At 40.5% G+C, this 25,676-nt stretch overlaps 1 protein-coding gene across 1 annotated transcript in view; it reads left to right on the top strand.

Moving 5' to 3' along the window:
- The window catches only part of MTTP (microsomal triglyceride transfer protein), a 62,988-nt gene that overhangs the window by 21,824 nt on the left and 15,488 nt on the right, over positions 1-25,676 (top strand). Inside the window, exons 5-15 of the mRNA XM_072624212.1 lie at positions 4,228-4,344; positions 4,919-5,058; positions 5,756-5,906; positions 8,274-8,431; positions 10,404-10,572; positions 14,125-14,232; positions 17,545-17,757; positions 20,051-20,262; positions 22,809-22,906; positions 23,023-23,144; positions 24,864-25,091. Coding sequence (XP_072480313.1) covers positions 4,228-4,344; positions 4,919-5,058; positions 5,756-5,906; positions 8,274-8,431; positions 10,404-10,572; positions 14,125-14,232; positions 17,545-17,757; positions 20,051-20,262; positions 22,809-22,906; positions 23,023-23,144; positions 24,864-25,091 — 1,716 coding nt within the window. The remainder of the gene's footprint in view (positions 1-4,227; positions 4,345-4,918; positions 5,059-5,755; positions 5,907-8,273; positions 8,432-10,403; positions 10,573-14,124; positions 14,233-17,544; positions 17,758-20,050; positions 20,263-22,808; positions 22,907-23,022; positions 23,145-24,863; positions 25,092-25,676) is intronic.

Below are 25,676 nucleotides of genomic sequence, written 5' to 3' on the forward strand. Positions count from 1 at the left end.
TACAATGACTTTCTGTTTTTGCTCACTTCACTTTGCTTCAGTTCATATAGGTCTTCCTGTGATTTTCTGAAACTGTCCTCCTGGTCATTTCTGTAGCACAATAGAACTCCGTCGAAATCCTAGCCACATCTTCTTCAACCACTCCCAATTAATGAGTATTCCCTTAGTTTCCATTTCTTTACCATCACAAAAAAAGAGCTGCTATAAATATTTTTGTACATATAGGTCCTTTTTATTTTTCCTTGATCTCTTTGGAGTATAGACCTACTAATGATATTACTGGATCAAAGGGTGTGTCCTTTGGCTATAGTAATAAATTGTTCTCCAGAATGGTTAGACAAGTTTAATTCTCTATCACTGTTTATTAGTGTACTTATTTTCCCTTATCCCTGCAGCATTTGTCATTTCTGTGTGAGATATGAGGTGGTATCTCAGAGTTGTTTTAATTTGCATTTCTCTAATCATTTGTATTTAGAGCATTTTTCATATGATTATAGACAGCTTTGATTTCTTCTCATGGAAGCTTCCTGTTTTTATTCTTTGTCCATTTATCAACTGAGAAATGGCTCTTATTTTTATAAAATTTGACTCAATTCCCAATCTATTTAGGAAATGTGACCTTTATGAGAGACATTTTCTGTAAAACATTTTTCTATCATTTCATTATTTATGTTGCTTTTTAGCAAAGTGTAGTTTTCCTGATTATCTCTTTTTATTGTTTTTGATTTTGCTTTGTCAGAGATTATAATTGTTACACCTGCCTTTTTTACTTCAGCTGAAACATAATTGATTCTGCTCCATCACTTTAACTCTTGTGTCTTTCTGTTTCAAGTGTGTCTCTTTTAAACAACATAAGTCGAATTCTAGTTCCTAATTTGTTTTGCTATCCACTTCTGTTTTATGGATGAGCTCATCTCACTCACAATCACAGTTATGATTATTAAACTGTGTATTTCCCTGCATCTCATTTTCTTCTGTCTATCTTTCTCTCTTTTTATCCTGTCCTTTCCCAAAAGTCTTTTTTGCTTCTAACTACTGCCTCTCTTAATTCACCCTCATGTTTATCATTCCGCCTTTCCCACTCCCTTCTCTTATCCTCTTCCTCTTCTGTTTCCCTATTGAGTAAGACAGATTTCTATACCAAACTAAGTGTGTGTGTGTGTGTGTGTGTGTGTGTGTGTGTGTATTTATAATCCTCTCTTTGAAGCAATTCCAGTGAGAGTGAGGTTCAAGCATTTTCTGTCACCTCTTCCATTTTTCCCCTTCATTATAAAAGTTCTTCCTTGTGAACTTCTTTTATTTAAGAAAATTTTCCCCATTCTACCTCTCCCTTCTGCTTTCTCCCAGTATATTCCTCTTCCTCATCCCTTGATTTTTTTTGTCAACATAATCAGATACACCTATGTTGTTTGTCTATGTAGACTCTCTCTAACTGCCCTAATAATGATAAATATCTTAGGAGTTACATGTACCATCTTCCCATAAAGAATATAAACAGGTTAAGCTTATTGAGTCCCTTAAGATTTTTCTTTCATGTTTACCTTTTAAAATTTCTTTTGAATCTTCTGTTTGAATGTCATTTTCTATTCAGCTCTGGTTTTTTCATCAGGATTATTTAAAAGTCTTATATTTCATTAAATATCCATTTTTTACTCTGAAGGATTATAATCAGTTTTCCTGGGTAGGCTATTTTTCATTGCAATCCTAGCTCCTTTGGAATATCATATTCCAAACCCTTTGCTCCTTTAATGTGGAAGCTGCTAAATCTTATGTGATCCTGACTGTGACTCCATAATATTTTTTCTTTCTGACTTCTTCAATATTTTTCCTTGACATGGGAGCTCTCGAATTTGGCTATAATATTCTTGGAAGTTTTCCTTTTGTGGTTTCTTTTAGGAGGTGATCAGTGACTTGCTTTGATTTCTATTTTACCCTCTAGTTCTAGGATATTAGGGCAATTTTCCTTAATAACTTCTTGAAATATGATGTCTAGGCTCTTTTATTGATCATGACTTTCAGAGAGTCTAACAATTCTTAAATTGTTTCTCCTTGATCTGTTTTCTAAGTCAGTTTTTCCAATGTGATATTTTTTTCCATTCTTTTGACTTTATGTCTCATGGAGTCATTAGCTTGACCAGTTCTAATTTTTAAGGAATTATTTTCAGTGAATATTTGTACTTTCTCTTTCATTTGGACAATTTTACTTTTTTAGGGTGTTATTTTCTTCATTATTTTTTGTGCCTCTTTTTAACAAGCTGTTAGTTTCCTTTTATTTTTTTTTGTAGCACTCTCATTTCTTCTCCTATTTTTTTCCTCTACTATTCTTATTTCTTTGTTTAACTCTCCTAGAAATTCTTGTTGGGCATGTGCCCAATCAGCATTGTTTCTTTTGAGGCTTTGCTTATTGCTGTTTTCACATTATTGTTTTCTGAGTTTGTATTTATTCTTCTTTGTCACCACAGTATCTTTTATAGTTGAGTTCTTTTTTGTTGTGATTTGCCAGTCTATTTCTTGACTTGGAAATTAATGTTAAAATTGGACTGTACTTACCTGTGGATGGGAAGGTACTGTCCCAAGCTTCAGGCTTTGTCATGCTGCTGTTTTCAGAGCCAGTTGTGGGGAGCTGTAAGTTTTCAGTGCTTCCAAGGTGATGTGATCTGGGAAGAGGTGTGGTCACTGCCTTCCTGGTCTGTGCTTTGGTCTTTAACCAGGAAGGGCTCTTGCTGTCCAGCAGCCACAAATGCTAGTGCTCTTCTCTTCCCCTTCTCCCTTGTGACCCCTCACAAATGTTCCTCTCCACCCTGGAACTGTGCCCCAGAATGCTTATAGGCAAGAGAGTAGCCAGTCTGCATCAGCTGTGCTCAGTGCCAGCAGAGGTTTCATCTCTGGGCTGGAAGCTCCCAAAGCTGTTGCTGCTCTATCACAGCCACCTCCAAAAATCTTTTAAAGTTGTTTGTCATTACAGTGTTGTTGATATTATATATATTATTCTTCTAGTTCTTCTCATTTTACTCTGTATCAGACCATACATGTTTTCTAAAGTTTTACTGAAACCATTCCTTGGTTCATTTCTTTGGACACAACAGCATCCCTGTGTGATTTATAGATATTCAATGAAGGCAGTTAGGCAGACAGACCCTTGATTAGGACTATTTTATCCTGGTAAAATGCAGGGGAAAGAAGCACTTTATGAATGGGAGTTGTTTGGGTAACATGATTTAATTTTGATAGAAATGCAAATGTCTATCACCAGAAAGACTAGATTCCATGTTATTTGAGTGAAGAGTCAAGAAGTTCAGCTGTTCAGCTGCCCTGACGCCAAGTATAGACTGAGATAACTTAAAAAAATTCTAGAACTTTAGAGTTAGAAAAACCCTTGAGTTCTCATAGGATCACAGCTCTAGAACTGGACAGGACTTTAGAGCTCATTTGGACGCAACTCCTTTTATAGTTGAGGAAACTGAGACCCAGACATGACTTCTCCAAGGTCACACAGAGAACAAGTGACAAAGTCAAGGTTGGAGCTCCAAGTTCAACATTCCAGGTTCATGTTCCAGATAAGGAAACATGGTCAGAAATCAAGTGGGTTTCCCAAAGTTAGTACCTGGAAGTACTAGAGCCTTGTCTGGCCATCACATTGACCTAAATTTCAGATAGATCCTTTACATACAGGAGAAATATATTCAGACAAAGAGAGCTATTATGAAGACTGGCCAAAGGGTTAAGGCCCAGATAAAGTGAAAAAAAAGTCAAGATGGCCCAACTTAGGTAGGGTAGATAGAGGCCAGGTATGAGTAGAGGTTCAGACAAATACAAAAAGCTTTGGTGCCATCATTAAAGTCTAATAACAGTGTCCTTCAGACCTGTATTCCCATACCTTCTGGCAACCGCAGCTCTCAGAAGTTAACATGCATGCAAAGGCTCCCTCTTAGCCAGCCCATTTTCCTAAACTCTGTTATTGGCAGGTACCAAGGGGTGGGAACACATTTAGTTATTCCTGAGTTTCTTGTGGGGGTGCAGTAATATTGAGCTGGAAAGCATGGAAAAAATAACTCTGTACTAGAAGAAATGCACATTTTCATTCCCTCCTCCCACTCTCGTTGACCTTGAGAAAAAGTGTGATTGCCTAATAGTAAGTGGGGTGACCTTTCTCAAGGCCCTTCTCTTAGGATCAAGTAATAAATGAGTTCATTCCAAATGACGTTTCTTCTTTTTAAAAAATTGTAGGTGGACATTTCTGGGAATTGCAAAGTGACCTATCAAGCCCATCACGATAAAGTGACCAAAATTAAGGCCCTGGACACCTGCAAAATTGAAAGGCCTGGATTTACCACCCAGAACAAGGTATGACCCAGCCCTCTTCATTCAGAATATCTAGAAAGCTGTGCTTTCAGAAAAAAATGGGAGAAGAAAAAGCACTCTTTGAGTGTTTCCAGTATGCCAAGCACTGTGCTAAGCACTTTACACAAATGATCTCATTTGATATTGATCTGGCAGAGTAAGTGTGAAAAGAGAAGGGAGAGAATAAACTGTGGGAGTATACTTAGAGCAGGGGTGGGGAAGCTGTAGCCTCCAGACCACATGTGGCCTTCTAGGCCTTGGGCAAAACCTTTTGACTGAGTCCAAGTTTTACAGAACAAATCCTTGTATTAAAGAGATTTGTTCTGTGAAGTTTGAACTCATTCAAAGGGCCACATTTGGGGTCCTAGGGGGCCACATGTGGCCTGAAGACAGCAGGTTCCCCACCCTTAGACTTAAGAGTCTTTAGTCAGTGGAGACTCCATTACAGATATGCCTGCCATGTAAGCTAAATGGATGACTACTTTTTTTTTCTTAAATTGATCCAGAAATAAATAACTGAATCTTGCTTTTTTTTTTACCAAGTCCTTTTTCTCCCCTTTCTCCCTGGTTCACCTAGGTTTTAGGGATCAGTTCCAAAGCAGTATCTATGACCACTTACAAGATAGAAGACAGTTTTGTCACAGCAGTCCTGGCAGAGGAGACCTATGCCTATGGTCTCAATTTCCAGAGAATGGCTACAGGCAAAATAGTATCGAGGTAAGATCAAGAAGCAAATATTTGGAATTTTAAATTTTCTTTGCTGTTCCTTAATTTTAAGTAAAACTTGAATATATTGTTCTCTCTGGTTCATTTCTCTGACTAGCACACACACACACAAACAGCAGCAACCACCTTGTACTTTTCTGTTATTTGCTGTGAGAGAGTGTTTGTATTGAAGGAAGACAGGGACTCCAGAAGGAGCCTGGTCCGGGCAGGAGCTGGTCGGGGTATCCACAGGGCCAGGGCACAGGTGCTTCCTCTGGCATGCTGCTTGTGTGGGGACCTCACGCTTATGGCAGAGCAGATGCTGCTCTGATTGGCTGAAAAGGCTTCTCCCCTGGAATTTCCTATTTCTGTGAAATCACAGGTGCTGTAAAAAAAAGAAAAAGAAGGAAGAGGAGAAGAAATTATTTGTAAAGGAAATCTGGTAAATACACTGTCAGGTCTACATTATTTACAGAATCTTGAACCTACATTTATATGTGTTATTTTGATGTTTAGATTGGGTTCAGTAACAATTCCCATGATACTGGGTCATAGAGGACAGCAGATCACTAGTTGGGTTTAGTTAAGAAATAAGAAATTTCAACCATTAAAAGCTGAAATATTTCCCTTGCAGTTTTTGATTGAGTCTCTTCCTGTTTGATGGATGTGAATGCTGACCATGAGGTCTTTTTCCTTGGTTGTTATACAGGCAGAAACTGGAGCTGAAGACAACAGCAGCAGGCCCAGGACTGATGGCTGGAAAAAAGGTTGATGTGGTGGTTAAGGCTGTGGATTCAAAATATACCTCTGTCTCCCTGGTTGGGCAGGTCTTTGAGAGCAAGTGCAAGCGGTGTCCTTCTGTAAGTGTTCACAGCTCTTTCTGCTGCTTTGGAGTTGAGTGACTTGGCTTCCATTCAATTCCATAAACATTTATTACGCATCTACTGAATGCTTGCTATTGTACCATGCAAGTCTCTCCCCAGGAACTTACATGCAGCTGGAGGGGACAGAGCATGTACAGTGTATATGAAGTATTGGGCTAGGGCCAGAGATTGAACTTGTCCTTTCATGGAGGTAGAGAATTGCTGGCTGAAGAAGCTCTGACTTCAGTACGGGTCAGTGTGTTCTCTGCAACTTGGAATCTTAAAGTAGAGATACTTAACCTGGGTTTCATAGACAGGAGGAAAATTACGTCTTCATGCTTATATAATGGGTTTCTTTTGTAATCCTATGTATTTTATTTTATGCATTTAAAAGTATTGTTTTGAGAAGGGGGCCATAAGTTTTACTAGACTGTTCCAGAAGTCCACCACACAAAAAAAGTCAGGAACTCCTCCCTTAGAGCACTGGAAGGCCAAGTAACTTGTCTAGGGTCACACAGCCAGTATGTTTCAGAAGTGAGACTCGGACTTAGATGTTCCTGGCTCTGAAAATAGCATTCCATCCACTAGAATATATAAACTATATACAGAATAATTCCAAGAGAGAGAAAGTGCTAAAAACTGAGGGGACAGGAAACGTAGCTAGATATAGCTTGGCTATATGTCCCCTTCACAGTTCTAGGGGTGACCCTGAGGGGTCAGGCGCAATTTTACGATGTCATTGGCTCAAGCTCCCTTTGGTGTACTTCCCCCTTGCCCAGATTATATATTGATAATCCATTTAGTAAATAGTTTTAAGAAAGAGATATTTATTAAAATGATACAATGAGATCAGTTGGTATAAAACACCTATGACAAACTTTCCCTCCAGTACATACAAATTCTGGGGAAAGTGGACTCAGGCTTAGCCTACACGTGTTACCAAAGGGTGCATTGCTGGAAGTTTTTCTCCTTTTCATGAGAAACAAGGCCCTGACATGCATAGGTACAGGGGCAGCTGGGGTCCCCATGAGTAGAGTGCTGGGCCTGGAGTCAAATCCAGCCTCAGATATTTACTAGCTGTGACCCTGGGCAAGTCACGTGTCAATGGGGTGTGGCCTTTTTTTCTGGGCCCCTTGTACAGTCAGGAACCCAGTCTGACTGTGGCTCCTAGTGATGAAGATCCATCTAGGGATGCCACATAGGATTTGGATTGGAAGGTCAGCTACTTTCCTGGGCATAACATGCCAAGATACCAATGGGAAGATGAGCGGTCTAACAATCTGCCTCCAGCCAAAGTGGGGAGGGGCCTTTCCTTCCCCACCAGGCACGGGAGCCTCAGCTAGAACTCTACTCACATTTCAGTTTCTGGAGTCTCTTACCTTCCCAACTGTTCAGTGATTTGTAGATAATCCCTGGAGCATGTCCAAGTTTCTTTAACCCATCTATCTATGATTCTTGTGCAACTCAAGGCCTTTTAGTACTTGTTCTAAGGCTGTTTGTGATTGTTACAAGCTATGACCCTACTTTTACAAACAAGTCACTGAAAAAAATTGGTAATTTCATCAAAGAAAATGACAACAAAGAGACAATAAAAAAAACTTCAGGGATATAGCCAAAGCTACATTTTGGAAAAAATTTATCTTTTAAGAACGGTCAGTGAATTAAGCTAACATTAAAAAAAAAGCAGTTCTGAAAATCAGAAAAGATAAAAAATTGGTTGAATTGCTAAGTAAAGTTGGCACTAGGTTTTTTAAATTAATAAAATAGACAAAACATTATCCAATCTTATTTTTTAATATAGAAATGGAAAATCAATTTTGCCAAATCAAAAAAGAAAAAGAATTCACAATAAATGAAGAGTACATATATTTCTCCCGCCCTCTGCCCTATGCTTTAAAAACATAAGGGCCCCAGCAAAGTGACTATAGACACTTGTGGAAACTGTTAACTGAGAAAAACAAAAATATTTTGGATCTTTTTTTTACCTCTCAAAGTATCTAGGAATAAACACATATGCCACCCTTTGTCTACTTCAATGGCAAAGCCTTGGCCTCAATTTAAAACTCCATAAAACAACAAGGTAGTGAGTGACTGCTGTTTTAGGACTATTAGGTTCAATTATACTGGTTAAGCACGGTCATAAGGAAGTAAGACAACCCAGTGTCTAAAGGGCCACCATAACCGTGGATATAACAGAAGTGTGTTGTGAATATAGAGACTTTACTAACATACTGGCTTATAGTACTTGACAGTTATAAAATAGGGTTTATTCTAGGGAAAAATAATCAGCCCTTTGTAAAGGGTTCTGAGAATGAGGCATCACCCTGAAGGCACTGAATGTGAACTGGAGGTCGTGTTTTTCAGCTTTCTGAGTTCTGGCAGGCCACGAGGAAGCAACTGCAGCCTGACAACCTGGCCAAAGCTGACTCGGCCAGAAGCTTCTTAGACCTCATCCATCATTTCAGGACAGCTAAGAAAGAGGAGCTCCTTCAGATTCTCAAAAGCGAGAAGAAAGAAATCCTGTAAGTCTCTGGAATCATCATACAGTGCCTTTCTAAGGTCAAAATCACACTGGGACGGAAGCTTTTTTATGTGGACGATTGTTAAACAGAGAATTGGACTGAGAGCAAAACTAATAGAAATTGACTGTTTTGTTCTGCTTGGCACTTTTATCATAACTTTTTGTCACAAGGTAAAAATGTAGAATCACTTGACCAGAGAAGGATTTCATAGTAACTGTGCTTAATAGGAATGAAATGTTAATGAGAAACACCATGGAATATCTAAGAGCAGAAATTGATCCTGTCTTTGTGCACAGGGAAGCAAGAAAAAAACTTAGCCTAGGATCTAGCACATAGTAGGTGCTTAATAAATGTTGATCGATTGATAGTCAAGAGAAAGCTGGATGTACACTTCTTTTGATGTTTACTGATATAATATTCCTGAATATTAGATAAACTTCATTTAGATTAAATAAACTTTATTTAGATTTTAAAAGATTCCAATCTTGGTGGGGAAAAAAGTGACTTCAGCTTAGAAATGTAATTTAATTCAAGGCACAAATGAAATGATCAATCAACAAGAATTTAATAAATACTTGCAGTGTCTAGCAGGTACTGTTGAAACAAAGACAGGAATGAAACAGTCCTTGCCCTCAAGGAAGACCTCCTGTCCCACGTCAGACACATACTGGCCTGTAACCCTGGGGAACCAGTTAGCCTCACCCTGCCTTCAGAAGACACTGTAAGATTATCAATTGCAGAGGTCCTGACTTGTAGAGGTACGGAGGCAGCTGGTGTCCCCATGAATAGAGTGCTGGGCCTGGAGTCAAACCTAGGCTCAGACACTTACTAGCTGTGACTCTGGGCAAGTCATTTAACTTCTGTCTTCCTCAGTTTCCTCAACTGTAAAATGGGGATAATAATTGCCGGGTTGTTACAAGGATCAAATGAGATAATATAAAATACTTTGTAAACCTCAAAGTACATTATAAATACATGCTATTTATGAAGAGGACACGTGTAAAACACTTTGCCAACCTTAAGGCATTATATAAATGTTGGCCATTATTATCATTATTAAGGATTATCTGCACTCCCATTTTCCACTGTTCCAAATGCATGGAATGCTGACAACTGAAAGCTGACACTCTTGGCCTTGCTCATTGCCTTTTCAAATAACTAAGCGTCCATGCCTCAGATGCCTCAGTATTTAATTAACTGAGTCTGTACATATGGAAGCAGAAAGATGAAGGCTGAAATGACCAAAAAATGCCTACTATGTGCTACGTGCTTTTACACGTATAATCTCACTGGATCCTCACATCAACTGTTAGGTATGTGCTATTATTATCCCCATTTTACAAATGAGGAAACTGAGGCTGAAAGAGGTTTAAGCTAGTAAGGGACTGACCAGATTCAAATACCATCTTCCAGACTCCAAGTCAGGAGTTATAATTATACCACCTAATCACCTCATCTTGACCTTAATACATTTCTCTAGCCCTAAAATTAATCTGTGATTTTTTTCAATGGATTTATTTTTCTAATTATATTTAGTTTCAGTTCATATCAGTTTGCATTCTTCTGAAGATGCATTATTCAGAATAAGGAAAGGAAAGAGAGCCCCAAAAGAGGAAATGTCCCAGGATTAAGCTATTTGCTGTGACTAATCCATAAAAGCACGTAATCAATCAGTAGAATAAAGGCTGTAACTGAAATTTTAGATCAAAGACCACGTGTAACAGCATTGATGGAAAAAGGTGGAAATGAGTTTCTTTTTTTCTTATTTCATCTGTTACTTCCCTGGAAAGATGAAAATTCAAAGTCTATCAGTAGTTGAACTTTCAAACACTTTCCCAAGTGTTCAGATGAATATTAATGACTGTTATTTTTCATTTATTTGGTAACCATTTGTCACTCAGCTCCTGTGTGGTGGGCAGTCGCTGTGCTAGGTGCTGGGGACACACATACAGTGAGTGGTTTTCTCTTACAGACCTCAACTGATAGATGCTATCACATCTGCTCAGACCCCAGATTCTTTGGAAGCCATGCTGGAGTTTTTGAATTTCAAAAGTGAAAGTGATATTATTCTCCAGGAGAGGTTTCTTTATGCCTGTGGTTTCGCCTCCCACCCCAATGAAAAGCTCTTGCAAGCTCTGCTCGTGAGTACTGAGGGACAGTGTGATTTTGTGGGGGTGGGGAAGGGGAGGTGGGGGAATAGTTCATCTAATACAGTGAACAGGATTAGGACAAATATTGAAGGATGAAATTAGACCTGAATTACTGCTAGGATTGCATGAAGTGATGTGATAATTGTACTGATTGTTTATTTTCTGTAACTCAGAATTTTTCATTAAAGCTTCCTGGACTGTTTCATTGGGTTGGGGACTGGATCTGTGATTTTAGGGTTGTGAGGTCTTTTGGGTGATGAACTTTCTATGAGTTCAGGTAAGTACCTTCTCTGCAACTTATGTCTTGGAGATTTGCCCTAGGGAGCTCGAAGAGGCTAAGTGAGTAGAGGACCTGGGTTTGAAATCTGCCTCTGGAGTTGCAGTCAGCATTTTTAGCCAGCTCATTCCACACATCTCCTCTATAACAACCTAGAAAACACAGCAGATTGAATTCTTATGGGGAAAGCCAAGGGAAAAAAATCATAGTAAGTCATTTTTTCAGCCCAGAGCAGCATAAGAAGATAGACAGAGAGGTTTGTTGACACAGGTTGGCCAGGAACATGGCATGGGAAGAGCAGAGGCAGTGGTGGGGAGTATACTAATGCCTAGGGACTGTAAGGGGGCTAAGAGCAAACACTGGGGCTGGAAGTACCAAAGCAGAAAGGGATCCCTGAACCAACACTGGAAATTGGAAAAGGTGGGTGCCAACTGGCAGTTCTGTCACCCATTACCCAAGTCTGGGTCATAGTTCAGGGCAAAGAAGATGACTGAAAGCTCCTAGCCATGTACAAAGCAAGGAACAAGTTTCTAAAAACTTAGCTGTGTGGCACTGAGCCCAACAGCAGAGTGGAGATGTAATTGTAACCTTTGGCCTTGCACATAAGCCTGCAGTGGAATAACCATGGCAGGAAACCAAGGCCCAAGGGGTATCGAGAAGTTCATTGTCTCTCAAGCTACGGAACTTCCCAGTGGGCTAAGAATAGTTAAGTCCAGCAGTAGTCTATTAAAACTCAGCCACATGCCATCCAACAGATTCTAACCTGGGATAGAAGCTTGCAGAGCTCATGTTAGGAGGGCAGTGAACAAATCTCTCCCCAGATGACAATACCTTAAGAAGCATCAAAACCTTGCAGGCCCCCAGATTAAGCTGTGAAAATAGCAGAAGGAAGTAGAAAGACAGAAGCTCAGGCCAGACATTCTCCCAGGAGGGAGCAGAGCCCAACATTAACATTAAGCCTAAAGTCAAGAACCAAACGAACCAAAGAACCTGACCATAAAAAGCTACTATGATTACAGGACAGCTAAAGACAGAAACACAGAAGAAGGCAATGTTTGAAAACATCGACAAAGCTCCAGAGAAAAGTACAGTTAGACCAACAGCCCAACAAGAATTCTTAGGAGTTTTTTTTAAAGGTGAAAAAATTAATTTTGAAAACAAAATAAGAGTAGTAGAGAAAAATGGGAGAAGATGAGAACTATGCAACAAAGTTATTGAAAGAGAATTAACAGCTTTGTAAAAGCAATATAAAACATTACTAAAGATATGTAACAGAAAGGACCCTGGCAAACACATGAGGACCTGCTGTGCAGGTTCTTGGATCTGCTTTTCTAAAAGGAAAGCAACTTTTGAGGGGTCAGCAGTCACTTTAATCAAGCACATATAGCATTCACTTAGTTCAGGGAGAAAAGTCAGCACGGTGAACTTCAGAGAAAATATAAACAGAGACATAAAGATCAATAGACAGGGCTTCTAACTATCTGACCATAAGCAATACATACATCACAGATCAACAGACAGATCCAGCTGTCTGACCATTGTACATGTGTGTGTATACATATATGTATATATGTGTATGTGTATATATGTATGTATATATGTATGTGCATATATATGTGTGTGTGGGTATACACACACACATAGAAGCTTCCCAGAGTCTCATCTGGCACACAAACCTGCTTCCATAAACTAAGCCCCAAAGTAAAATACACTTTTCAGAGCAGGACCCTCTAACCCAGTGCATCAATAGAAATTAACAAGAAGGTATTGAGATCTATTAATGGGCCGGGAAGATCTTTAACTCTCATAATTGCCATTATAAGATAACTCCTTTAAAATTAGAATTTTACCAAAAGACATACAAAACCTTACTGAAAAAAAAATTTAAATTTAAATTGGCCAAAGAGTATCCAATAGCTTTATGAGACTTCAATAAAAATAAAAGAAAGTCAAAAGACTGAAAAGGTAGAAGAAAGTATAAAATATTTCATCAAGGAAACAACTAACCAAAAAAAATCAATTGAGGAGAGATCATTTAAAAATCATTGGGCTTCCTGAAAACTGATCCAAAAAAGAGCCTAGATAGCATTTCAAGAAATTATAAAGGAAAATTACTCAGATATCTTAGAACCAGGAGATGAAGAAATCAGAAGAATCCACCAGTTACCTCCTAAAAAAAAGCCAACCTCAAGATGAACACTCTCGGGGGTAGTGTGGTGGTGGAGAGGTGGGGGAGGGTTAGGGGCTTCTCTGCTTTTAGCACAGTACCCAGGCTTTTCTCTTGCTTTGCCACATGACCAGCCCATTTACTGCATCACACATACATTTCTTCGATGACATCTTTTGTTCTTCTTCTCTTTAATTCCTAGTTTACAGTATAACACGCCATATGCCCTTGATCACCATTCAATTTCAGTTCTTCAGAAGCTATAGTATTCCTTCACTGACTACCATGAATGGCACAATTAAAATCAGCTCAGTTCACAATAGAAAAATTGAGCTCTTCATTAGGGAACGTACATGGTCCCTGTTTTCCTGAAAATAGTACTGTCAGGTAAATTATATTATCGCATATCTCTTCAGTTCAAAGGTGTGTAATAAATTTCAGGGCCATATCTAGCAGTTCTGGTGCCCAGGGCAAGCCCACAAAATGTGTTCTTTCATGTGTCAGCAGAAAAGGTGCCCTCAGGTAAACTTTTAAAAACAGATTAAGTTGGGGGAAGAGATAACTTATACCTTGGGACACAAGGCCCTCTAGGGGGAAAGGTGCTGGGATATCAGTCCATTGAGAGAAAGAGAGGGAGAGAGGAGAGAGAGAGAGAAAGAAAGAGAGAGAGAGAGAAAGAGAGAGAGACAAACCTGAGGACATTGGCTGTTACTGTGGGAGGGAACAAGGCAATGTTGGCTCAGAAAGAAGTTCAACTTGGTGGGCCACCACAGGGAGGAAATTATACATCATCTGGCATTGTATTTTAACCAGTTTTTCTTTCTAACTAGGGGCTAATCTCAGCTATTTCTGAAGAAATTCAAGAGCTATCTGTTACCAATGACTTCCAAATTGTGGGGCCCTGGAGCAAAGCACCAGCTGCCCCTACCCTTTCCAGAGTCTCTGGAAAATGTGTTAGGGTTCTAAAGCATAAAACTAAGTATTTTAAGGGGATTAAAAACATTATATTTGGATAGTAGAATGTGTATTTCTCTACCTATTAATGTACTGCAGAAAAATTTAAAAGTGTCTGTAACATCTATTTCCGTTTGGCTAACAGAAGACCTTTAAGAACCCCATTGGAAGCAATGACATCAGAGAAACAGTCGTCATCATCATCGGTGCACTCACAAGGAAACTGTGCCAGAAGGAAGCCTGCAAAGCCCCGGTGAGTGACCATCATTTGCTGATTTCTTTCACAGTCTGTCGGTCATCCACCTCGTGCTTGTTTTAAGCCCAGCATCGTAGGGCCTCAAGTACGGTTTTGTTTTTAGAGGTAGACCAGGCTTCAGGAGAATCCGTGAGGGCAGAAGCCAACCACATGTCCATTCAGTTTTCACAGTGAAAACCTGTCATTTAGTTACTTCTAGTTACTTAAGAGTTATGTGCGTCCTTCATCTGTGTGTTTTGGTTTCATATGATAAAAAAGTCTCTCTATCGGCTTAGGAAATCTACCAGCTTTCTGCACATTCATTTTTTGAAAATGAAAGTTTTACTAATTCCTCTTGTTTTTAAGTAACACTTTTATTTAATTATTTTATTATTAATGTATTTAATTAGTTTAAATAATCATTTCTGAATACAATGCATCCTTGTCCCTACAGTGCATCCAGCTGCACATGCCTATCCCGTGAGCCTCTCCCTGTAACAAAGGAAAACCCCTGACAAAGCTAAATGACACAGCATGTCTGGTAGCATCATCTCTCTACCGTATTCACATTGGTTCAACAAAAGGAGAGAGGTTCATTTCCTTTTCTCTTCTTAAGAGCAAGAGTAGTCAGGACACTTCCATGATATTTGGGTTTTTGTTTACACTTTTGTCATTGTACATCTTGCTTTCTTGGTCCTGATGATTACACTGTGCATCACTTGATACATGTATTCCTATGTTTGTCTGAATTCTTCATATTTATTTTTTATTTTGGTCCACAATATTCCACTTTATTTATTTGCCACAATTTTGTTTAGTTATTCCTCCATTGATAGGGACCTACCTTCTAGTTATTTTTGCTAACACAAAAAAGTGTGCTCTGAATATTTAATTACATATGGAATTTTCCTTTCTGTCTTTGTTTCCCTTGGATACGTGCTGTGCTGTGGAATTAGGAGGTATGGACAGTTTAGTGATTTTTCCCACATAAATACAAATTGTTTTCCATGATGTTAAGAATAATTCACAGCTCCACCAGTAATGCCTGACTAGACTAGTATTCTCACAGTTCTTCAACATTGACTGTTTCTGTCTTTTTAAAAAATCTTTGATAGTTTACTGGGTGTGAGGTTAAACCTCAGAGTTGTTTTAATTTGTATTTTTCTGATCATGAGTGATGCTACATTGGGGGATGGCCCTCAGCTTCACATGTTTGTGCTAGTTCTCTACATCTGGGACATCAGACTTATTAGCATACAAAGACTTTTCCCTCCAAGTGCCTCTTTTTCTTATCTTTGCCACATTAATTTTGTTAATGTAAAAGTTTTCACAAATTTTATGTATTCTAAAGTGGTCTATATCCTTTCAGAAGCTCCTCAATCCTTGGCTAAGAATTCTCCACATAGCAGGAGCTTTGTTTTTTAAAGATGAGAACTTTTCTATTCAAATCTGTGTTCTTTTAAGAAAACACACACACTCACACACACACTCACATTCCCACACACTTGCACACACTCACACAACTCACACACTAACACACACACATATTCACACACACACACACGCACTCGCACTCACACACCACTCGCACATGCACCCAGACACACTCACACATACTCACTCACTTGCACACACACACACGCACTCACACACATGCGCTCACACACACACTCACACACACATGCACTCACACACACATTCACACACACATACACACACTCACAAGCAGCTACCTTCCAAGGATGATTGAAAAAGAAAGGCCAGATTGAACAGCATCAAACCAAGCTGTTCTTCCTGCTGTGCAGATGCTGAACTTATGAAAAGATATGCTTTTTCCCTGCCAGTGTTCAGATTTCAAAGCTGGTTTGCCTTGTGTTTTGTCCCTTCCGTCTCAGACAGACATCACTAGGAGCTTTCCCTTCCTAAGGGATGTCTGTTAACAGCTACACTAGGGGACACAAGCAGGTGTGGCTTTCCCTGCAAGGAGATGTACATGTTCCTCAGTTGGGATCCAAGTCCCATTCACGGTGTGCCTATTACCTTATGTCATCTAGCTCTCTAGTCACCCTCCATCTGCAGGATATTAATGAATGACAGAAATTCTGGTGTCCTTATCATTTAGACCTGATTTCCTTTAGCTTAGACTTGCTTCCTTTCCTCTTAGAATGAGGCAGTGAGAAGCCTGAAGTGCAGGTAGAAAGATGCAAGTTCAAATCTGGTCATAGACACCCACACTAGCTGGGTGACCGTGGGCAAGTCACTTCACCTCTCTTTGCTTCGGTTCTGCAACTGTAAAATGGTGATAATTATAGTACCCACCTCCCAGGTTTATTGGAAGGATCAAATGAAACAGTAATTGCAAAGCACTTAGTACAACGCCTGGCACATAATAAGCAATATATGTGTGTGTATACGTATATGTATGTACATACAAGTACATGTATTAGCTATGTTATTATTTTGAAGCTTATGATTACATGTATTTGTAACAGGTTTTGTTTTTCTTGCTTTCTCAGTGTGTGTTGGGATGGAGAGGGTGAGAGGAAGAGAATGCAATTCTGAAAATAAAATAAAATTGAATTAAAAAAACCAATGTAAAACTGATATACATGATATCTGCACTAACCACACTTGAAGCTAGGTTGAACTTCCAAAACACTAACTAATCTTGGAAGCATTTTGTATGCATTGATTGATGATAAGACCCCTGAAAGCAGGTTTTGTTTCATTTTTTTATATTTGCATCCTTAGCACCTAATCCAGAACCTGACATGTGATCAATAACATTAAAATGTTGTATAATTGACCACTTAGGCGCTATGACAATCTGCTTTAGAAATAGTTTTCTATTCAATAAACATTTGCTAAACATTCAGCATGGGACAGGAACGACCAGGTACCACTATGTATAAATAAAGACATTTTTAAAAAATTCCCTGCCCTCAAGGAGCTTATATTCTACTTACTGTTGAGTCCAGTGAGCATGAAAATATGACTCTGCACATTCAGAATATGTCAAACCATTAATAGACCTATTACCAACCATGTTCCTTGCTTCTAAAATGCCTCAGGATAATGTTTTAAAACAGTGAATTTAATTTAGATTTAATTTGCTGGTGGCTACTGTGTCTGGGAGAAATGTCCTCATTTTCTCATTCAAGTGAAGTGTTGTAAAGCATATCATCAAAGAGATCAATGATGGAAAATGAAGTGACACCCGAGCTTTTCTGGGAATCTGGTGGTGGGGCGGGGTTGGGGGAGGAAGCTCACACAGCTCACGCCTACCCTAAGCCTGTACACATTCCTAAAGTGGCTCCCTGTTCTCTTTAGGCAGTGGCTGAAGCTAAGAAGCTGATCCTGGGAGGCCTTGAGAAAGCAGACAAGAAGGAAGACATCAAGATGTATCTGTTAGCTCTGAAGAACGCTGTCCTTCCTGAAGGGATCCCACTGCTGCTCAAGTATGTGGAGTCAGACGATGGGCCCATCAGCCATCTGGCCGCGACAACCCTTCAGAGATACGATAGCTCTTTCATCACGAACGAGGTAAGAAGATTTCCAGGATGGCCCCCGAAATTCCCAGAAGCTCCTGTTAACCAGCAAACTCCAGCAGCTTCCAGTTACATCTGGAATCAAACACCAACTGCTTTGTCATTTAAAGCCCTTCACAGCATGGCTCTAACCCACCTCACAGCCTGATTTCCCATTATTTCCCTCCACATGCTCAACGGACCTTCTCTTTTCTTCAAATCTCCTCTCTCCATGCCTTTGCATAGGCTTATACCTCATGCCTGGAATGTCCTCCCTTTTTAACTTTGCCCTTCCTTCAAAGCTGGACGCAGATGCCTCCGCCTACATTGGGCATTTCTTGATATTGCCAGCTGGTCCTGCCCACCTCGAGTGCCTTGTATCAGTCTGCATTTGCTTCATATACATTTATTTTTCTACATCCTGTTTCCCCGGGAACGTGTAAACTGCTTGAGAACAAACCTGCTTTGGCCTTGTGTCCCTGGCATCTAGCATGATGGAGTAGATGCTTTATAGATGTTCATCAAGTAGTTGAGTTTAAGTGAAATTCACACTGCCCTCACTCAGTTCAACCAGACCTTCCTCAAAATAGTAATCTACCATATACATTATAGGCAGCTCTGACGAAGAATTGCGTACTCTTCTAACATCAGCTTCCATGTTTTTAATTGCCTCCTTGTACCACCACCGTCCTAGGCACAGACACAGACCTTTGCACCCATCATCCAGCTGTGTGGACTGAGCACAGAGCTCAGGGCCTTCGAGGGAAAGGCTTTCCAGTGATTCGCACCTTTCTGTGTCCCTGGGCCTGTTTTACATACAGCCGATAACATGAAGTACAGCCTGGACAATTCAAAAATTAAATATGCACAATTCTTACAAAGGGATGATTCATTTGGTTCAGTTAAACAAGCATGTATTTAGCACCTTCTTCTGCCCTAGGCCCTGGAAATACAAAGGCAGAAAGCAGAACAGACCCTGGCCTCGGGGAGTTTTCATACCACACGGGCACACATAACGCGTGCAAAATAAACACAAAGTCAACTCTAATGTTGATGTGGTTTTTCTCCCCTAGAATGTGGGGTGGGAGGCAGAGGTAGATCCCAAGTTCTGGTACAAAGGCCTAGAAGCTGGAAATGAGAGGGCTCTCGCTTATGGTGGAGGCCTGGAGCCAAGACTGACTCTGTAGTTAACAGTGTTGCAGGGGCAGGTTAAAGGGTACTTGCAGTTGCCCAACAAGGCAAATTAACAGGTATATTTTTTTTCCTTATGGTAATTTCCATAAAATGACATCACTCGCTTCAAAGGTCTCTTTTTCCTTTCCATCAAGGCAAAGAATTTTTGCTAAGTATTTTTGTCATTTATTTTTTCTCTTATTTTGTGTGTGTGTGTGTGTGTATGTGTGGTTGCTACAGATAAGTGTGGCTCTGTTAGTTTATCATGTTCCTTAGCCCCCCTAGACCCTCCCCAGGTGATTTTGATGTCTAAAGCAGACTCTCGGGATAGCAACCAAGTCTCTGAGGATGCAGTCTAAGGAATGAAGGAGCCAGGGATAGAAAAGGAAAAAACATGATTCCAAATGCCTGACCCAGTGTTAAGCATGCAGCAGGCTCTCTGCTACCATTTGTCTAGTGTTTTAAAGTTCACAAAGCACTTTACAGATATTTTCCCATTTGATCCTCACAACCCTGTAAGGGAGGTGCTATTAATATCCCTGTTTTTCAGAAGAGGAAACTCAATTTCCCAAAGGTTTCCAAAGTTAAGTGAATTGTGCTAGGGTGGCATCTAGACACCTCACACACTTTTTGACTAATATTAAATGCCAGCATTTACATGTAGTTTTCTCATTTTATGCTCACATTATTATCTCTTATCTGCTATATACTGTCACCTATTATTATCTCCATATTATCTCCAAATAAGTAAACTGAAGCTGAGAAGTCATGTGATTTGTCCAGGGTAACATAGGTAATAAATGTCTGAGGTAGGATTCGAACTCCAGTCTATCCTGACTGTGCCAGGTACTCTATCTGTTGCGCCACCGAACTGCCTCTCTGAAAACAAAAGCAAAAACAAAAAATACCATTTGTGACCACACAATGCTGTATTTATTCATGGTGGATTTTCTATAGTGACTTAGAGTGGTAAGGATAAAAGGATGCAGGAAAGCATCCTTTGAGAATTGTGCCAGGGAACTGGTGTGAAATGCCAGTCTTGCTGGAGGTCCTGTGCTGCCCTCTAGCCTTGAATGGAACCCTGGGTGCCAAAGAGCTAGATCTGCCCTGACTAAAACAGACCTTCCCATGCCCAGGTGAAGACCATCATGAACAGGGTTTACCATCAGAATCGGAAGGTCCATGAAAAGACAGTGCGCACCACCGCAGCTGCCATCATCCTCAATAACAACCCATCTTACATGGAAGTCAAGAACCTCCTGCTTTCTATTGGTGAGCTCCCCAAAGAAATGAACAGATACATGCTCTCTGTGGTCCAGGACATTCTGCGCTTCCAGTTGCCTGCAAGGTAGAGTATCTCTGCCGCTTGTCTGTCTGGGACCATTGGCTGGTGGTGTCCCATTGCCCAGAACTAGAGACTAGACTGAGGTTCTGCTGAAGACTATACATAGCAGGTTGGAGAAGAAGCACAGACCCAGACACACACACACAGACATAGACACACACACACACACACACACACACACACACACACACACACACACACACACACACACACACACACACACACACACACACACTGTATTAGTTTTGTGCTGGTGCTTTGGGGACAGACAGCCAGGAAAGCAGCATGGTAGACTAGTGCCTCCCAACAGTGTTCATGTTTTTAAACCACCTCTTCTCTCTGCTTTCTTTCTAATTTTGGGGAGGTGGAGGCCCCAAAACATAAACACTATTCATTCCCTTAGGTCTTTTGTGTGTGAACCAAGGGACCTCAGGATTTGTGGAGTCCAATGCTCTAGAAGAAAAAAAGCAAATCTCAGAGAAGGTGTGATAAAATTTCCATGATCCTTCAGTGAATCAATGGTATAGCTGAGACTTCTTGTGTCCCAATGACCCAGGCCTCTGGCTCCCACCATGCTTTGGGGTTTTGCATTTTCTACTAGGACTGGCTATAAAGAAGGGCAGCATTGTGTGATGGATAGAAAGCCTGCTTCATGGTCAGAAGGACTTACTTTGTGAGGGTGGGAGAATCCAGTGGAGGGAGCATGGGAAGAACCAGATCTGGGGTTTTGTTGGCATAGGGAATTACCAGTGAGGAACCTCCGTAGAAGTGTAGCCTGATCCCTGTTTAACGTTTTCCTTAGAGAATTGCCTGAGTCACTTGGTCTAGTGCTTTAATGGAGCCAGCTAGAGGCGATTGTTACATTTTCAGTGTAAACATCTCAGAAACCTCAAAAGTTACCAACCAGGGCTTGATTTATGTTGTCGATTGTCTAGGCTTATGGAAATGATAGAGAAAGTGTTCATCATGAAAATTACAGTGAAATGGATCCTGCATTCTCAATTGTTAAACGTTTCCCAGGAAACCCTTCCCAGAGCCCTGCAGCCCATAATCTGTATGAGAGGAAGGACTTGGACACAGGTCTTCCAGGCTCCAAGACCAGCTCTTTATCTACTACACCACACTGCCTGTCTTCATAGTCAGTCCTAGTACAAAACTTTAAAAGTACAAAGTATGGCCATGTAGTGAAATGCAAAGAGAATGGGACTGAGCAGGTCTCAAGAGACCTTGATTCTGCCTCTGACTCTCTGAAGGACCATGGGCTAATTTTAGCCTCCTTGACCTTCAGTTTCTTCCTCTAGAGGAATAGATTATATACACATTAACAGGAATTGGGTGGGACTGGTAATGTATTCGTTGTGCTGTGCCCAATGCCCAACGACACAGCCTGTACATAATAGGCACTTAAAGGTTCGGTGAAAGACATTGACTGAGAAGTGATGGGTAAAAACAACAGACTTGATGTAAAGAAAAGCTTCCTCACAATTAGGGCCACAGGTTTTCCCACATTGAGTTTCTTCAAAGCAGAGATAGTTCAGCCAGTTATTGAGGAGTTTATGGAAAGTCTTATTCATGGATTGGACTAAATGGTTTCTGTCTCCTCCTGCCCCATCCAGCTCTCAGAGTCTTAGGAAGCTAGATAATGTAGCAGTGGACAGAGCACTTGGTCTGGAGGCAGAAAGATCGGAGTTTGAACTTGGCTTTATGAGATAATGTGTGCAAAACACTTTGTCACCTTGAAGTGCCGTATAAATAAATAACATATAAAGAAATAAAGTGCTATTATCATTTTAAACACTGTGAATTAAATTGATGGAGAGAACTCAAAAGAAAATAGTCTCTCAGGACATGTCCTTTGTGAACATCTCTAACCTAAGATGAAAGCTAAACATAAGACTTGAAAAAAATCCATACTTCCACTTTGCAATTCCATTAACCACTCATCTCCTAAGAGGATCTAGAAAAAACTTGTAGAGGTCTATAGGTCATAGAGTTAGTCCTGGCTGGGACCTTCTACCAATGCCTTTATTTTACAGATAAGGAAACTGAGGCCCATGGTGGTTAAGTAACTTGCCCAAGGTCATACCAGTAGCATGTACCAGAGGAAGAATTTGAACTCACTTTGAGTCTTCCAGACTTCAAAGGCCACTCACTTTCACTCTCCCAATAGTCCAGACCACCTTGGCTTTGGTCCATCTTCCACACAAAGGGTTCAGTAATCCTACACTCATTTTCCTCCTACAAGTTGCATCCCCTTAATGGAATGCAGCCTCCAAATCAGCCTCAGCAGACTCTGCTTCTACTGGATACCCTCTCACAACTTTCACTTTTGCAGTGAATTAATTTCCCAATGTCAAAGGAATAGAAGAGGTGAGCTCTAACACGTCCTTCTTTCCAGCCTCTTCTTTATCTTAGAATAGCATTAGGAAGACTGAGTCTTTCTTTTTCTCCCTTTGTTCTACCTCCTTCAAGCACAGCCAATTTTAACTTGGAAACGAACCATTTTGCATTTGTCTAAAATGAAAACTTCCTCTTTTTGTCTATTTCAGCAAAATGATCCGACGAGTTCTAAAGGAAATGGTTGTTCACAATTACGACCGTTTTGCCAAGAGTGGCTCCTCCTCTGCCTACACTGGCTATGTGGAACGTATGTAACTGAATCAGTGCCCCTCGTTCTTTTCCTGTCTGAATGTTGTATGTTTGCTTTGCTGTGCCTGTGGGACAGCATTACTGACTTACAACCTGGATCTTTGTTGCCGTCAGGTGATCCTCATTCAGCATCCACTTACAGCCTCGATATTCTCTACTCTGGCTCTGGCATTTTAAGAAGAAGTAACTTGAACATCCTTCAGTACTTGGAGGATACTCATCTTCATGCTAGTCAGGTAATTCTCATTCCAAAAGGAGAATTCTCATTTTCACTAAACAAACCAAAAAATTGGCCTGAGGTCAAAATTTGCCGATGACTGTTTAAGCCATGGTAAAATTTTCTGCAAGAGATTGATGATACATCAGAAAATGTACTAGATATGTGTCTGACATTTTAACAAAATGAATCTTTGAAGCAATTCATGACCAGACTGACATCACAAAATATAATTTGTGCCCTTTGTTCCTCACCTTTCTCACAAAAGTTTGACTTGATCTACTAATGTAATTCGCTAGAACCCCAAGTAATAATTATTTGGGTGTCTCCTCTCCCGGTATCATGTTACAAAGAGTACCAAACTTTCCTAGACTGACTACTTTAATTGACAAGTCTAAAAAGTTATCCATGTTCTTTTCATGGTATTTCTAGAAATGGAAAAAGTAGAACAGAGTATTCAATGGATGATCAGTTTCTAGACCTTTAGCCTCACCCAAAAGATATGGCTCTTTTCATTGTCCAGAATAATGCTGATGAAAATGCCTCCTTGTGAAGTTGGGCATTTATTGTCCCCTTCACTTTTCACCAAGTCCATGTGGCACCCTTCACAAAGAATCTGAAAACTAGCATTTCTCCACAAGGATACAGGTCTAACGTGGCAGTGGGCTGAAAGAACACTCATTACCAAACACAAGGTGATACAGTTTTAGTAAGCAGACAGCATTTTATAAAATGCTCTTCATGTCTCAGTCCTTGCAAAGGTCTATCTCTAACTCAATGAAAAGAAAAGAGAAAAGGAAATTAAGTTTTTCCACTCAGAGGGAAAATTCGGACAGAGTTCCTAAGACTTGAGGCTCTCTTGTAAGATATTAGGCCTACTGAGTTTCTTCCAACCCCCTACCCCACTGGGCCTCCCTATCCCACTAGGGGCTCTTCTGCTTTGGATCCTCACACACAGACTAAGTTTAAACCTTCCAGCTGAAATTTCTCCAGGATCCCTGGAACACTTGAGGGATGCAAATGGGGTTCCCAGCTCAAGCAATTCAACCCATGAAACTGAGCGGTGTTTAGGTGCTCATCTTCTAAAGGAAAATATGGATGCATTCACATCCTAGCTATGAATTCAGTAGCCATGCTGTGACCTAAAGTTCAAGGCCAGTGATCTTTGCCCAGTTCCTTTACCTTTCTGGGCCTCAGTTTCCTTATCTGAAAAATGAGTATGTTGTACTCAACAATCTCTGAGGTCCCTGCCAGGTCTAAATCTATGATTCTGTATTAACTGTCCTTCAATACTCCAATGGCTCTGTAGTCTCAGCAGAGTAAATGCTATATCCCCAGTATAGACTAAAGCACTTTCTCATTCTGCTCAGTTCTTTTCTTTGTCCTTCCTTAAGTCTCTTTGTGGGAGAAGAGAATCTTCCTCATATACAAGAGACCTTCCTTTAGCTCACATGTTCTTAACCTGCAGTTCTCAGACCCCAGGAGAGAGTTCAGGGAGTCCATCAAGTTGGATAGAAAAAAATGCATCTTTGTTTTTACTAATCTCCAACTGAAATTTAACATTTCCTTTAGTTACGTAAGCCAGATATTCTGAAGAGTCCTGGGATGCTTTAGGATCCTCGACCCTCAACACTTGACCTTTCAGGTGGTCCCTTGGGCTCTCCGTGGCCCCCTCCCACTGAGCTGTGCCCCCTTGGGAAGCCAGGCCATGGGTGCCATGTAGTCTCTGTCTTTCTAGGTGGTTCTTGAAGCTCAAGGGTTAGAAGCCTTAATTGCGGCCAGCCCTGATGAGGGCGAGGAGAACCTCGATTCCTTTGCCGGCATGTCTGCCATCCTGTTTGATGTCCAGCTGAGACCTGTTACCTTCTTCAGTGGATACAGTGACTTGATGGCCAAAGTGTTGTCAGCCTCTGGGGACCCCATCAGCGTGGTGAAAGGACTTACCCTTCTGACAGATCATTCACAGGTAACGCATGAGGCCTCTTCCCTCACCCCTATCTCCACTTGGTCCTCACCTCCTGTCTCTTTTCTTTTTGGTATTTAGTACCGAGGAGTCTCTTGCCCATTTATACGTTTACTAAGAAATATCCTTCTCATTCTTCAGCACAAGGAGAAAATATTAGTACTAACAGGACAAAAGAAATATGGAGGAAGCCACCTTTGATGTCATGAAGCAGGCATGGTGTTGTCCTGTCCCCATGGCTTTGCCAAGCAAGAGAACTTACAGTCAATTCTGGCCTGAAGGCAGATCCCCAGACAAGATGACATCAAAGTGCACATCTGCTGCTGCCACCAATCTTTACACTTGCTAGACTAGTGGCTTTGCTGATAGAATGGAAAAATCATTAACTATGACATCAGGACCTGGGTTCAAACTCTGCCTCTCTCTATATCTGTGTGTACTTGGGCCTCAGTTTCCTCATCTGTGTATTTGGGATTAGACCAGGTAGTTTCCATGATACCTTCTAGCTCGAGGTCAGTGGTCCTAAAATTAACCCCAGGATCACATTTCATGAATACTTTAAAAAAGTTTACTCACATTAGTAACATT

The sequence above is a fragment of the Notamacropus eugenii genome, chromosome 7 (assembly GCF_028372415.1).
Source record: "Notamacropus eugenii isolate mMacEug1 chromosome 7, mMacEug1.pri_v2, whole genome shotgun sequence".
Classification (NCBI taxonomy): domain Eukaryota; kingdom Metazoa; phylum Chordata; class Mammalia; order Diprotodontia; family Macropodidae; genus Notamacropus; species Notamacropus eugenii.